Source organism: Dermacentor variabilis, chromosome 8, assembly GCF_050947875.1.
Source record: "Dermacentor variabilis isolate Ectoservices chromosome 8, ASM5094787v1, whole genome shotgun sequence".
NCBI classification, from domain to species: Eukaryota; Metazoa; Arthropoda; class Arachnida; order Ixodida; family Ixodidae; genus Dermacentor; species Dermacentor variabilis.
Window position 1 is genome coordinate 33,607,080 of NC_134575.1, and position 13,506 is coordinate 33,620,585.

At 47.5% G+C, this 13,506-nt stretch overlaps 1 protein-coding gene and 1 long non-coding RNA gene across 11 annotated transcripts in view; both read right to left on the bottom strand.

Moving 5' to 3' along the window:
• LOC142589958 (uncharacterized) overlaps positions 1–12,956 on the bottom strand; it is a 40,621-nt gene extending 27,665 nt beyond the window's left edge. For 4 of the 10 annotated variants that reach the window (XR_012830009.1, XR_012830010.1, XM_075701695.1 and 1 more), the window contains exons 1-3: positions 7,161–7,269; positions 6,661–6,768; positions 3,074–3,280 (exon numbers count right to left, since the gene is read on the bottom strand). Coding sequence is in view for 8 of the 10 variants with exons in the window: in XM_075701695.1 (XP_075557810.1) it covers positions 3,074–3,266 (193 nt within the window). In the remaining 2 variants the exon portion in view is untranslated. The other 6 variants (XM_075701701.1, XM_075701697.1, XM_075701698.1 and 3 more) reach the window with 6 other exon arrangements.
• The window catches only part of LOC142589965 (uncharacterized), a 181,873-nt gene that overhangs the window by 94,708 nt on the left and 73,659 nt on the right, over positions 1–13,506 (bottom strand). The gene's annotated exons all lie outside the window — the stretch shown is intronic.

The following is a 13,506-nucleotide window of genomic DNA, read 5'->3' on the forward strand; positions in this document are numbered from 1 at the left end:
AAGAATATAAAGAATATCAGCTAATCATTAGTGACAAGCATTGATTTTGCACAGCTCTGTGTTGTTGGCATTTACAATCCTTCACTGTAAGGGTTTCACATGAACATTCGTTTACAGGGTTATTAAATTATGTCATGTAGGATCTCATATGCTTAAGTCCATAGAGATGACAAGTGAACACAGCATTGATGGTGCTTTGCAGTGCAGATGGCAGCTGTGATGCGTACAGGACTATTTTGCAAGTCTCGTATGTTCAGAGAATGGTGGCCGATTTGACCTTTTCGTATTATAAATTTCTTGAAATGGCGTATGGTGCGAAGCAGTAAAAAGGTGAAAACAAAGGATGAAATGCCCAATAGGTCTGTAAGGAATGAAGCGACTGCATGACTAAGTTATGATTGCTCGGTGCGACTGCTCTAATGGAACCCCGTTTTGCCTGGCCTGTGCAAATGGTTATTTCACACTTGTTCTGTTCACAACACGCTGCTACGTGTGAGGAAATGGACGATTCGGTCGATTATGCGAGTGCTCCTTCTATTTGATGTTGTTCAGTTAGCTGTGGATGAGGAAGTCCTTGACATTGTCCACATTTTCTTGGTGGCTTCTTTAAGCGCATTGTCCTTACAAAGTTCTTCAGGTGCGGGCAGTTGAATCGGTGCAAGTTGTACCTGCTCTCTTTGTTACTTCTCGAGTCTGCAACAGGCTGACATGCTCGCTGCGGTGGCGACTGCGGTACCTACTGGCGTCCCACCAGACTGGAAGGGAAGCCCAGCAATTACGTGACAGTGTCCGAGCAACCGCAGAGTTGTTAGAGGGGTTTGTTTCCTTTTCTTTTCAGACCAGTTCATCAATAGCAGGTCGTCCATGTCATTCTTGTTCTCGACTTAGGTGCCAGGAAGATGTCCGCTGATACACCAGCATGACAATCTGCTGTACATCATGACAGTACCGCAGCACTTTCGATCAAACTTGACTTAAGTTGTCTAACGTTGAGTCGTTGGCGCCTTTGGCGGTAGTGGACTCTGCGGTGCAGTTCGCGGAAAATACCTCTGCCAATCGATAAAGGTGATCCTTTTGGTCAAATAATGATGTGGGGATTGAGGTGCCTTTCCGCACCTCATCCCCCAGTTCCCGCGCTGTGTTTATCTTGATCTCCAAGAACCGCCACCGTAACAGTAACATGGCTGACAAAGCTAGCGCGCTGAAGCTAATTTCCTGCGCAAACTGTGCTTCTCCCTCCCAGAGTCGAATCACCGGGCGAGCTAGTGTCACCAAGACGCGCCCCAATCGGCCTCCCGAGTGGTGGTCCCCGGGCACCCTCTCCACCCAAGCTCCCTTCCACTGAGTGCTTCATTGCCACGGAAGATGCTCACAGGCCTGCAACGAGCTGGTTACAAGGACCTTTTCTCCCAAAATTTCTCGTTCTCACGCTTGGTGCACCACTTCCCAGTTAGCCCTAGCGCAGCGGCCGCGCATACTCGATCAGTCTTGCATTTAGCCGTTGACCATAAGAGCAATGACTGTCATACTGTGCTCTACCTTGGTTGAATAAACCCGTGCTTGTTGGCAATCTGACTCTGGAGCCTTGTCTGCGCAGCATCAGAGTCGATGAAGCCTACCCAAGTGCCTTTGTGCGTTGCGGAGTGGAGGAACATCGTACCCTTCGCTGACCGTCGCTTGTAGAGTGAGCCTTGTGCAAATGCACTTCCACATTCATAGTAAGGTTTGTTATGGCGCAACACAAGACAAGGACAACAGGAGGTATAAAACGACGACACGATGCTGACTCTCAACTGATATTTTATTGAAGATATGTCTAACATATATATAGGTGGCATTTGATAACCATGACATGCACAAGATACAGAGATGCATCAAGGCAACTGTGACAAACTGATGCATAATCAAAATTGACGTAGGTAATGCAGTTCCTTGTCATGAAGAGTGATAGACGGTTCACTGATACACGCTTTGTCCCTAATCTTTATATTGTGAGCTTCGGCGATTTCCCTTGTCAATTGGCTTAAGTGTTTAAATATGTCACTAGTCTTTTAAAATTCGGGGCGACAACCGCACGACTTGCAATGCTCAGGGAGATGAAGTGGTGCAACCCCTCAAAGAGAGAGCTCATGCTCTTAAGTCGAACATTCACACATCGCTTCGTTTGTCCCACGTACTCTACCACAAGATAATGGAATGGCATACAGAACATGCTTAGCACAAGTGATGTATCTGTTCACATGTTTGACAGTGCATTTTCCCTTCACTTGCTAATCCTTCAGCAAATTATCAACGACCGGGCATATGCAACCTATCTTATGTTTCGCAGAAAAATGAGCAGGCTTTTCTTTTGAGGAACCCGTATGGGTTTCCTTTGTAGCAAATGCTACGAATGACTGGATGTCCGATTTTCCCTTTATTAATTACTTCTCTTCACCTTGCGGATTTCCGCAGAACTACTACGTCAAACACTTGCCTTTGTCTCGTGTTGTCCACAAATTCGACTTTGCCCTGCCATCTGCTAGCTGCCTGGCTAGGTCAGATGGTAGAGCGGCTGCCCCAGAAAGGTGGTGCTCCCGGGTTCGAGTCCCGGACCAGGACGAATTTTTCTTCAACTCTGAGGCTTTTCTTTCGAGGAACCCACATGGGTTTCCTTTGTAGCAATTGCTACGAACGGGTGGATGTCTGATTTTCCCTTTATTTATTAAACCCGGAGGTCAGCTTACATTCTGCATTGATCTATATCTTCTTACACTCATACACCGATCTCTACATAACTAAGGGACTCACTGGGTGTAAGGTTATCATAAAGCGATGTAAGGGCAACAACGACACCAGGTCAAGATGGCTCTGCATTAAGCTCTGCAATCTAAGGTGCTTCAATGTGCTCAGTAGAGCATTATTCTTGCATTTTGCCTCACTCAGTATACAGACAAGAATAAAAAAACTGCTAATTTGTCCTCAGCAGCACGTTACACACACTTGAGCAAGTCGTGCCAAGCTAGGCAGACTTGGCCATTTACCACACTCACTCAAGCAAGCGAATGTAAGAGAAGTGCCGGTCACTGCCTACCTGAGCTGGAGCTTAACTGTTCCACAGCCTCCGTAGTCTGCACGCTCCTAGACTCCCTCCCTGGTTTCAACGAGCAGCCGACAGACTTGTCAGCGAGAGGCAAGCTGCACTGCATGCCAACATCGACATGACCAACGACCTTTGAAGGGGTGTGGCATGCCATTTTGGCAGTGATGCTTTCAGCTAGGCTCATTGCATTTGTGAGGCCTGCAAAAAACAAGTGGGGCAATTGCAGTCCTGTTACAGCATCAGACCAAAAGGTATAGAATAAATACAGGGGCACTTCACAATGCATAGCCAAGGAACACAAAATAACCCTTCCGGTTCAGTATTCCTAAAGGGCTACAAAGGACAATCCACATTGAATACTCGAAAGCAGGGCAACCTCTTTCTTGTGGAAGGCTTACGACAGAAGAACATATTTGAGACACTTTTTCGTCTCATGCATTTTAAAGCTATTGATGTAGTCCAACTAATGAAAAGTTATTGCAACATCCTAAGGTCATTGCCATCAGACTTCTGATGTCAACTGCAGAATCTCCAACCACCCCATGTCTTGCGCCAGATGATACCATCTCGTGCTAGTAAATTTTCTATTTCCTCACACTACCTGTTTGCTGTCCACGATTGCACGTCAGTTCCAGTGGTACCAATTCAGTAGCCCTGATAGGCCCTACACATTACAATGCTGGTCCAGAGTTCATTTTTAATGCAACAGCATTCTTGAAGAACTTTACCCACTTAGAAGTAGGTCGGTACGTATGTATGTATGATCGCACATAACCTCTTTCCTGCCAACTTGGTGCGGTGTGTAGTCTATGCTCAAATGGGTAGAGCATTTGGTTGCTGCACTGTCCCTGGGAACTGGGTTTAAATCTAACTGCTGGCCCAACTTCAGTCGCTGAGCATGTAACAATGGGTATGTGCTGCTATTCAACAAACGTCTTTGATGCTAAGGTGGGTCACTGGGTATGTGCCATTGTTCAATAACCCTGAGCAGCCTCTCCCAGTGATCTCCAATTACCCCTGTCTTGTCATCTACATTTACCCTGACTGTGTCTAGGTTGGCTGGCCTGTTTCCTCTTAACTAACTTTCTTCAAATTGAGAACAATCCGAGAGGTCTCTAACCTATGATCACTGCTATTTACCCTACCTCACACTTCTACAACTTGCACTATGATAAGGTTGGCACAGAGTATGCAATCTATTTCATTTCTTATGTCCCCATTACGACTTTTCAAGGACCACTTCCTGTTATTCCACTTCCAGAAGAAGGTGTTCATAACTCGCAGGCAATTTTTTCCATGAAGTCTGCCACATCTCTCATCTTCTAATTCTAGAGTTCATGACATAACTGCCAGTCACTTGCTCCCCCACCCAATTTTCCTTCACTTTTGCATTAAGGGGCCCCTCGAGGTCTGGCCATTTTGAGCTGACAAGCGCAGTGCATACAATGTGCGCTCATAATCAAGGATGCTAAAATTACAGCGCTACGCACCGTGGAAAGAGCTTAAATTTCGAACTAAACACTGTTTGCCCTTTTCCTCACGGGCCTGCGCCCCAAGATGAGGGGATGACATTATATCAGCATAAGCGCCTACGTACATGTGTATGCTGTGATGCTGCTCATAGTGACATGTGACACTTCAAGAATTATTCAAGGCAGCATGTGTTATTTGTGTATTCTGTTGTCTCAAGAGACGACTTAAAGTTTAGTGGAATAATATAGCACGCAGACCGAATGTCTGCAGTGTTATTGTTTTACTTTTCACCACAGCAAAAGTACGGGTACAGTCGAAACCACTTATAACTATACCGGCTTCAACAATATATCGGTTATAACAATGAAAAGCTGCTGCACCATGAACTTTTTTAAGTTTTCTATGGGGAAATAACCTGCTTACTTCAATGTCCTCATGACGCCTTTTCATTTATAACCACGAGGTATGGTTGCTGGGCGTCCATACCGAAAGGTAATGGAATGCGAAATCCTTGAAAAGAAAAAATAGAAAAGTGAAATAAGAGCCGGTGCATGATCGCCCGGCACCCCAAGTGCCGTCTCATGCTTCTCTTCATGAGATGCACACCAGCCTTGCGCGCATTTCTTCCGGCGCCCTTCCACCCCTCCGAACACAAATGGACTCTGCCCATAGCGCTGTACTGCACCACCCTACAAAACACAAACATACCGTGCCAAACACGCTGACAACGCTGCCGGCGGTGCTCCTAGATTGCTCACTCGGTCCTCACAATTGGTTCTTTATTCTTTGGCCCTCATTCTGAGCAGTTCTACTAACGGATTAAGCCACTCGTGCTTCTCTTTGTTCGTTGCATTGAAGTCATTCCTGACTACATTGTTTCTCAGCCTTGTTTGACTTGCCACTGAAATGGGAGATGGCTGATCCACCCGCTGATCATCAGCAATGCACGACATTGCCGGTGAAAAGAAAGTGTACTGCTATAGATTTGGAAACGAAGTGGTTTCTGTAGTAACAGTGGGTTGACAAAACTTTATCAAAAATGTGCAACGTTAGCAAGCAAGAGTGGAAGTCCTGAGCTATTGTTGGTAAGGTTGCTGGCAAATTAGAGTGTGAACTTGAGTGAAGAAAATGTGCAGGAACCATAGATGATGACTGTCAATGTAAGCAAATAGCCTAAAGGAATGAAAGGGTGAACAAACAAAAGAACAAGCAGATGAAAGAACAAGAAAGAGCGAAAATGTTTTCCTTGCAGAGTCAGACCACCAAGCAACAACGAAAATGGTCGAAAGAGCCAAAGAAATTCACTTCAAAAGGTTTCACTGCAGCCACACGACCATGTAAGAATGAAATGCAGAGTACACCACACTGCTACACATGAAGCCCAGAGCAAGTGGCAAAGTTTAAATAATATACCACCATAAGAACAATACAGCAACAGTTGCCCATCACAACTCAGACAAACACCGAAACATACATCTAAGCATACCTACAGGCTAGCAGAGCTATTTCTGATGCTGAAACAATTTAAGCAATTGTTTCGGCCGACTGGCATTTCCTATGTATGAGACCTAATCTATACTAACATTTTCACCACCACTCACAGGCATCACTTGTGGTGCAGGAACTGCATTGTACAGATAGACAGTCTTACGGCAATGAGTCAGACAGTGAGGATGGAACTTGCAAGTGATAATGCACCTGACACAAAAGATGTTGGAAAGCAACAGTATTCCCACAGGGAAATTACTCACAGCTGCAGATGCTCAGTCGTAGTTCGCAACACAATTATTTCTGTACAATTTATTGTCTTGAGACAGCTCTACACAAATTTTCTGGATTCTTCTAATTTCTTTTGTGATGGCATTAGGCACCAAGGGCACTACAGTATTGCTAGAGTTCTGGCCTAGACAATTTTATATGCACATTTAATGCATTGAGGGAACTTCCAACAGATAACTAAATCTGAAGATGCCTTGCCACCTCTATAGCACAACAGTGATAGGGTGTCACGCATCGCTCAAACGACATTTAATTCAATCTTTCTTTACTGGAGCAGCTCAAGTATTAGAAGCATCAGCATGCCTTAAGCAAATGGATATACATACCAGATTCTGGACTGAGCCACCCAGCCGCAATCAGCACTTGCAGCTAATTGTTGTCAACGGTGCAAAGATCGGCTAGATCTTGACGGGCACAATTAACATCAGCAGAAGCTGTAACGACAGCAGTGGCAAAGTAAAACCAATTAGACTAATGACGGTACAAACATGCAGGGATATCTGCATTGAGCACTTCACCGCGTGACTGCCACAAAGTGCAACATGTGCTCCTCGCGCAACCAGGAAAAATGTTCTTTTAGCTGTAAACATCACGAGTTTGTAGAATTCGGCCGCGTAGCTCGTAATAGATATCCTAAAAACAGCAGACAGACTACCTGAGTAATATACCGTATTAGTGTTATTACAATGTCGACCACAGATGCAAAGTTACGCGCATGACATACTGTTACAAGGCGGGAGGCATCAATTTAGAGGGCTCGGCACTACAGCACTGGATGGAGCGAGGCCGGCAGAGCAAAAACAAAGTCCTCCTGTTTCCACCGCACCTTTTCTCCTTCGTGTGTACAAACGTGCTACGACATGCTACAACACCGCCACCCTTGACCGAGCGCTTCAATGAAACCAACGGACGTAGGTATGATAAGCTAAAGCACGACCTACTGCATAAAGGGCGACCTGCGCATCCCGTGGTCGCCTACGGCAGCGCGCGGCCCAAGAAATACCACGTGATCATTGAGTAGGGACCAAGCGTGCCGGTAGAGGCCTCCAGTGCTCATCCTCACAGCAACGCCCGAAACGCTCCGGCCCTGTCTTTAGAGTACGGCGATGACGGTGATAATTCGCAGAGGAGCTGCAGTAAACTCGGCATTTCACATTATTGACAGGGTGCGGCTAGAAAAATCCGCGTCGATACATGCGATACATGCCCCAGATATTTGGTATCTTTCGCTGTGCAGTGCAATGAAATTTTAAACTACGTTGAAGGCGCGGCCGCGCGGCTGCTAGGATTGAAATAGTGCATAATCCCTTAGAGCTTTTTTTTTTTTCCCTCATTGTCTGCTAAAATGTTGGTTAGTGCTGTGGTGCCAATAAGGTCTGGTGCGCACTTTCCGCGCTAGCCGAGGTCTGAGCGCGCCCGCACTTCATTCTCCCGTAGGTTTCGCTAGTCCCGAGCCGGACGCAATGAACGCACTACGTACCGCTTTGCAGGGCCCACGCGTTCCTTTGCTGCATTCGACACATTCACTGAAGTGACGTGCCGTTGAGAGCGCGGCAGAACGTGAGCTGTGAGTGCATGCCACAATCGTAAAAATGTGCTGTATTGACGTATTTATTTAGGCCACTTTACCAAATGATAACGAAAGTCTACCTTGAAAAATTCCAAGGGCGCTTATTGTGCCATTACACAGATAGTCACTACACTTTAAGCACTTTTCTGGAGTTGGGCTTTTGAAACGAAAAGCTTCGCGCGAGCCGGCGTACGTCGGAATTGGCTCCGTAAGCGTGTTCGGAGTCGGCGCAGGTGGCCACTGCCGCGCGCTATGCGTCGTCGTTTGACGTTCGCCGCAAGCGCGTGTTTATCGCGGAGGCCGACTATATAACCGCTTGCCAGAGAACAGGCGTGCGCATTCAACATGGAACGAGAAGAGAGTGACACTACCGATACAGAGAGCTGTGTTTATGGCTGTACAGAAATCGCAAGACAATGTGCCCAACAACGATGAATAAAGATTAATAATCCTGCATAACTTATGGTATATATCATTCATAAGCAATTTGCATCACTACACAAGGCACACGTATAGCATAACCATAAGCTTACCAAAGCATATATCCATAAGTGAAACCATAAGCATATCCATAAGTTAAACCGTAAGCATATCCATAGGCTAAATCATAAAGCATAACCATAAGCTAAACCGTAAGAATAATCATAGGCTCATAAAGCATAACTATAAGCTAAACCATAAGCACCACCGAACCTTTTCGCTTCGAGATATCCAGGCTTAACCTTAGCCAAGCCCCAGCCATTTTTTTTTTGTTGTTGTTGTTCAGGTTTCAACCATTGGTTTCTAATATCGGTCACGGGGAACTCATGAAATCAAATTCCTCTTGATGCTCGGCCGCTTGACTTTCACAACGGTATGTAGAAGTAAACCATTGTGCATGAAGAAGCCGCAAACGCGAAAGCCGGCGCCCACGGGGCTGAGAATCACAGTGTCACTGAAATAGAATCTGGTAATCAAGACCTAGCGACACCAACAGATCACCAAGCACTCAGCTAATCGATTGTTTCGCGCGCGTGCGTTTGCGTACGTCCTTCCGTGCTCTCGCTGAAAATGCTTGCTGCCCGTGCGTGCGGCCGGCCACGGGGTTGGGGGTAGGTGGGGGTGAGCACTAGCGCCACTGTTCGCGGCGGCGGTTTGGAAAACTCAAAAAAGCCACACAAGCAAAAGCAAATCAGCGGCGCTGGCGCAGCGCCGCACGCGCAGGTCCGTGAGCTAAAGCACGACCTACTGTATGACATGAGCTAAAGCAACACTGAGTTGAGTGTCACACATTACTCACCCTATGGTGGCTTACTCACACGAGACTGGCCAATCCCGTGAACTGGCGTTTCCTCTAATGACCGTCTCGTCAAACGTCCATGTTGGTCTGCGCTTGCTTTTTCTTTTTTTTTTTTTTTCCGAGCCTCGCATATATCTCTCTTGGACGGGGAGTGCTGTCATCGCACTGTGTGCCGGCAGGCAGCGTGGCCTTTAGTGTGAGCGCTGGTGCACATTTCTACCCGTTTCTTCCACGGATTAAGTTATTTGCTGTGCGACGGTGTTTATTGCCCGCCGTTGATCATCCAGTATGCTAGATTATGCTAGAAGGGCATACTCACCCCCCGCTCCTTTGGCTCTGGGTTGGGTTGGCGCGGCTCGCTACGTGCTTGCGCGCGCTTTTTTGAGCGCGGATTGCTGTACGCCTGGTTTCTGCACTGCGCTTTTGTACAGTTGCTTTTTCGAGCGCAGATCGGTGTGCGTCTGGTTCTTGCACTAGGCTTTTATACGATCGCTTGTCGCTGCTTTCCATTCGGCGCTGTTTTGTGCAGGCGCACAGACTTGGTGCGCGCCTGCTTTTTGCGCTGGTCTTTGAACACATCGCTCGCTGCTCGCACTTATATATTAATACGAAGTGAGCGTCGCTTAGCGCGGAAGTGCTGCGCCGCGGGCGTACCGTGTATGTAAGCGCGCAGCAATGCCGGGCAACATTCATGCAAAAGCAAAGGGTCAGGAAACTGCGCTTTGTTTTCCATTACTTTGTCATGTACCTTCACACTGCGTAGCGCCGAGCGATCGCAACGAACGCAGAAATAAGTCTTTGCAGCGCGTGTGGCCATTAATTGGCTCCCACCCCACAGCCATATGCGAGGTGCGACTCCAGCAGCGGTGCATGCGCAGTTACCCTGCAGCTGGCTGAGAGGAGGTGGCGATTCAGTTTCTGCATGCCAATAACATTCCATTTTTTTGCGTGTCAACGCCCGTGATTGGGTCCACAAAGTTCACACTGTGGTTTAGTTTCCCATTGCAGATTGAGGCTCGCTCCGTTAGCATCCACTAAGTTCGGCATGCAGTTGTATTCACTGTGGATGGTCGTCCCCGGTTCGACGTAGGCTGCAATAATGGGGCCTAGCGTCGCCGCGTCTCGTCTGTCGACTTTAGTCGGAGCTGCCCGGTGGTCACGCAGATTATGCCGAATACCCATGCATGGTCCACGATCTGCAATGCCGCCGTGATTTTGGCGGCTCGGCGGAACGTTGTCGCCCGTCATCAGGCGGCCTCGATTGTATTTTCGCTTGCCGCGAAGGAGGCATTCATCAATTTGCACAATCCTCCCGGGGCCACAGAGTGGGGGTCGCGCCAGCAGCTCATCCCGCACAACCTCACGAGCTATCACGGGCGTGCAGCAAGCAAAAAAATATATATATATATATAATATATATATATATATATATATATATATATATATATATATATATATATATATATATATATATATATATATATATATAGATAGATAGAAAGTTATTGGCAGAAAGTGAAGCGCCACCTCCTCTCCGCCGGCTGCAGAGTAACTGCACCGCTGCTGGAGTCGCACCTCACATGGCTGTGGGGTGGGAGTCATTTAATGGCCACACGCGCTGCAAAGACTCATTTCTGCGTTTGTTAGAAGCGATCGCTCGGCGCTACCCAGAGTGAAGGTACATGACAAAAATGGAAAACAAAGCGCAGTTTTCTGACCCTTTGCTTTTGCATGAATGGTTCCCGGCATTGCTGCGCGCTTACATACACGGTACGCCCGCGGCGCAGCACTTCCGCGCTAAGCGACGCTCACTTTGCTCACTTCGTATTAATATATACGTGCGAGCAGCGAGCGATGTGTTCAAAGACCACAGTGCAAAAAGCAGGCGCGCACCAAGTCTGTGCGCCTCTACCAAGCGGCGACGAATGGAAAGCAGCCACAAGCGATCGTATAAAAGCCTAGTGCAACAACCAGACGCACACCGACCTGCGCTCAAAAAAGCGCGCGCAAGCACGTAGCGAGCCGCGCCAATCCAATCCAGAAGCCAGAGCAGGGGGTAAAGTCATAGAGTTTCTCACTATAATACCTAGAGGGTAATCTGGCGCCACCGTCTATGGGAGTTTCTTTAGGGGGCACCCATAGAGTTTCTCATTATTACCTAGAGGGAAATCTGGCGCTGCTGCGCTGTGGTATGCATGGGAATGCCGGTATATTGTGACTTCGGATTGACATCGTTCTCGGAGAGACAAGACACCTTGAAGACGCGCCTGGCAAGTACCGTTCAGTCTGTCACAACGATTCATTTTCTACTAAAACAGCGCGTAAAAAGCTGTTTTAGCTTTATTATTACGCGAAAACATGTTTTGTTTAACTATGAAAACTTGTTATTGCGTGTACGACTATACGTCACGTAAAAAATATCAGCGGGCCGCTAAAGTTGGAGGACAGACGACAAGGTTCGCGTTCGCTCTGAAACAGTTGGTCGTCTGTTCTTGCTTTTCTTCGCTTGGCACCCGCCGTGGTTGCTCAGTGGCTATGGTGTTGGGCTGCTGAGCACGAGGTCGCGGGATCGAATCCCGGCCACGGCGGCCGCATTTCGATGGGGGCGAAATGCGAAAACACCCGTGTACTTAGATTTAGGTGCACGTTAAAGAACCCCAGGTGGTCAAAATTTCCGGAGTCCTCCACTACGGCGTGCCTCATAATCAGAAAGTGGTTTTCGCACGTAAAACCCCAAATATTATTATTATTATTTCTTCGCTTGGTGATGCAGTGCGGGTGAGTAAAGATGTAATATGCGTGAATGGAAACATTTCATTAAGATTTTACTTTGAGAACGCGTTATTTATGTAGCCATATCCACGTTTTAGACGAAGCCTCTTACAACACCAGCCAACACGAGCCTCGCAGACACATATACCGTCATTCCCATGACGGCACGGTACCCCCTTAAGAAACTCCCATAGACGGTGGCGCCAGATTTCCCTCTAGGTATTATGGTGAGAAACTCTATGGGGGCACCGTGCCGTCATGGGAATGACGGTATGTGTCTGCGAGGCTCGTGTTGGCTGGTGTTGTAAGAGGCTTCGTCTAAAACGTGGATATGGCTACGCAAATAACGCGTTCTCAAAGTAAAATCATAGGTAAAATCTTCATAAAATGTTTCCATTCACGCATATTACATCTTTACTCACCCACAATCCATGAACAAGCGAAGAAAAGCAAGAACAGACGACCAACTGTTTCAAAGCGAGCGCGAACCTTGTCGTCTGTCCTCCAACTTTAGCGGCCCGCTGATACTTTTTACGTAACATATAATCGTACACGCTATAACAAGTTCTCATAGTTAAACAAAACATGTTTTCGCGTAATAATAAAGCTAAAACTGCTTTTCATGTGTGTTCTAGTAGAAAATGAATCATTGTGACAGACGGAACGGTACTTGCCAAGCGCGTCTTCAAGGTGTCCTGTCTCTACGAGAACGATGCCAATCCGAATCCACAATATACCGGCATTCCCATGCATACCACAGCGCAGCAGCGCCAGATTTCCCTCTAGGTAATGTAGTGAGAAACTCTATGGGTAAAGTTATGTGTAACCATGTGTGTGACACTACATGTGATTGTCTAGAAAGCGCAACCAATGTTCCCTATTACAATGAACCAACTTGCCCAACAACGCATCCTGCTAAACTAAGCTCAGTGTTATCATAAGCTAAATCTTGAGCTGATCCATATTTACCTCTGAAGGTGCTCGTAAGCGACATCAGCAGGGAACTGAGTTTGTTTACCTGCTCGCTCACCACCATATGCTCACCACGTACTTAAACACAGCATGACAGCTCGCTCACAAAATAAATGATAGTGTACTAAAGTAGCACAGTGGATCGATGGAAAGGCGCATGCAATGCGCGCGCATATTTGCGGCCGCGATGCGGCGCCACAGAACACTTATGGCCACGGCCGGTCTCGAGGGGAGCGCGCGCTACTCTTCTTACGGCCTTCACAATGGGGGTCTGTTTCCGCCTCCCACCGCACCGCGGTGGGGTCGCCACTGCCCTACTGCTCGCCGCTACGACCGCCGTTCTATAGTGCCTAGAATATACCGGCTAGTGTGCCGTCCGCGGCCTCCCGGGTGGCACCAAATGCAATGAATGTCGGCGGCTGCCGCTAGGGGCGCTGCAGTGCAGGTGGGTGCCGCGGCACCATCTGGTCTTCGTAGCCCGCCGTGTTTCCACAGCATCGGCAAGCGGGCTGCTGTGCTTTTTGTTTTTATTAAGCTGTAGCAGCAGCACAGTTCTAATGTGGGCAGCTGATTTATAAA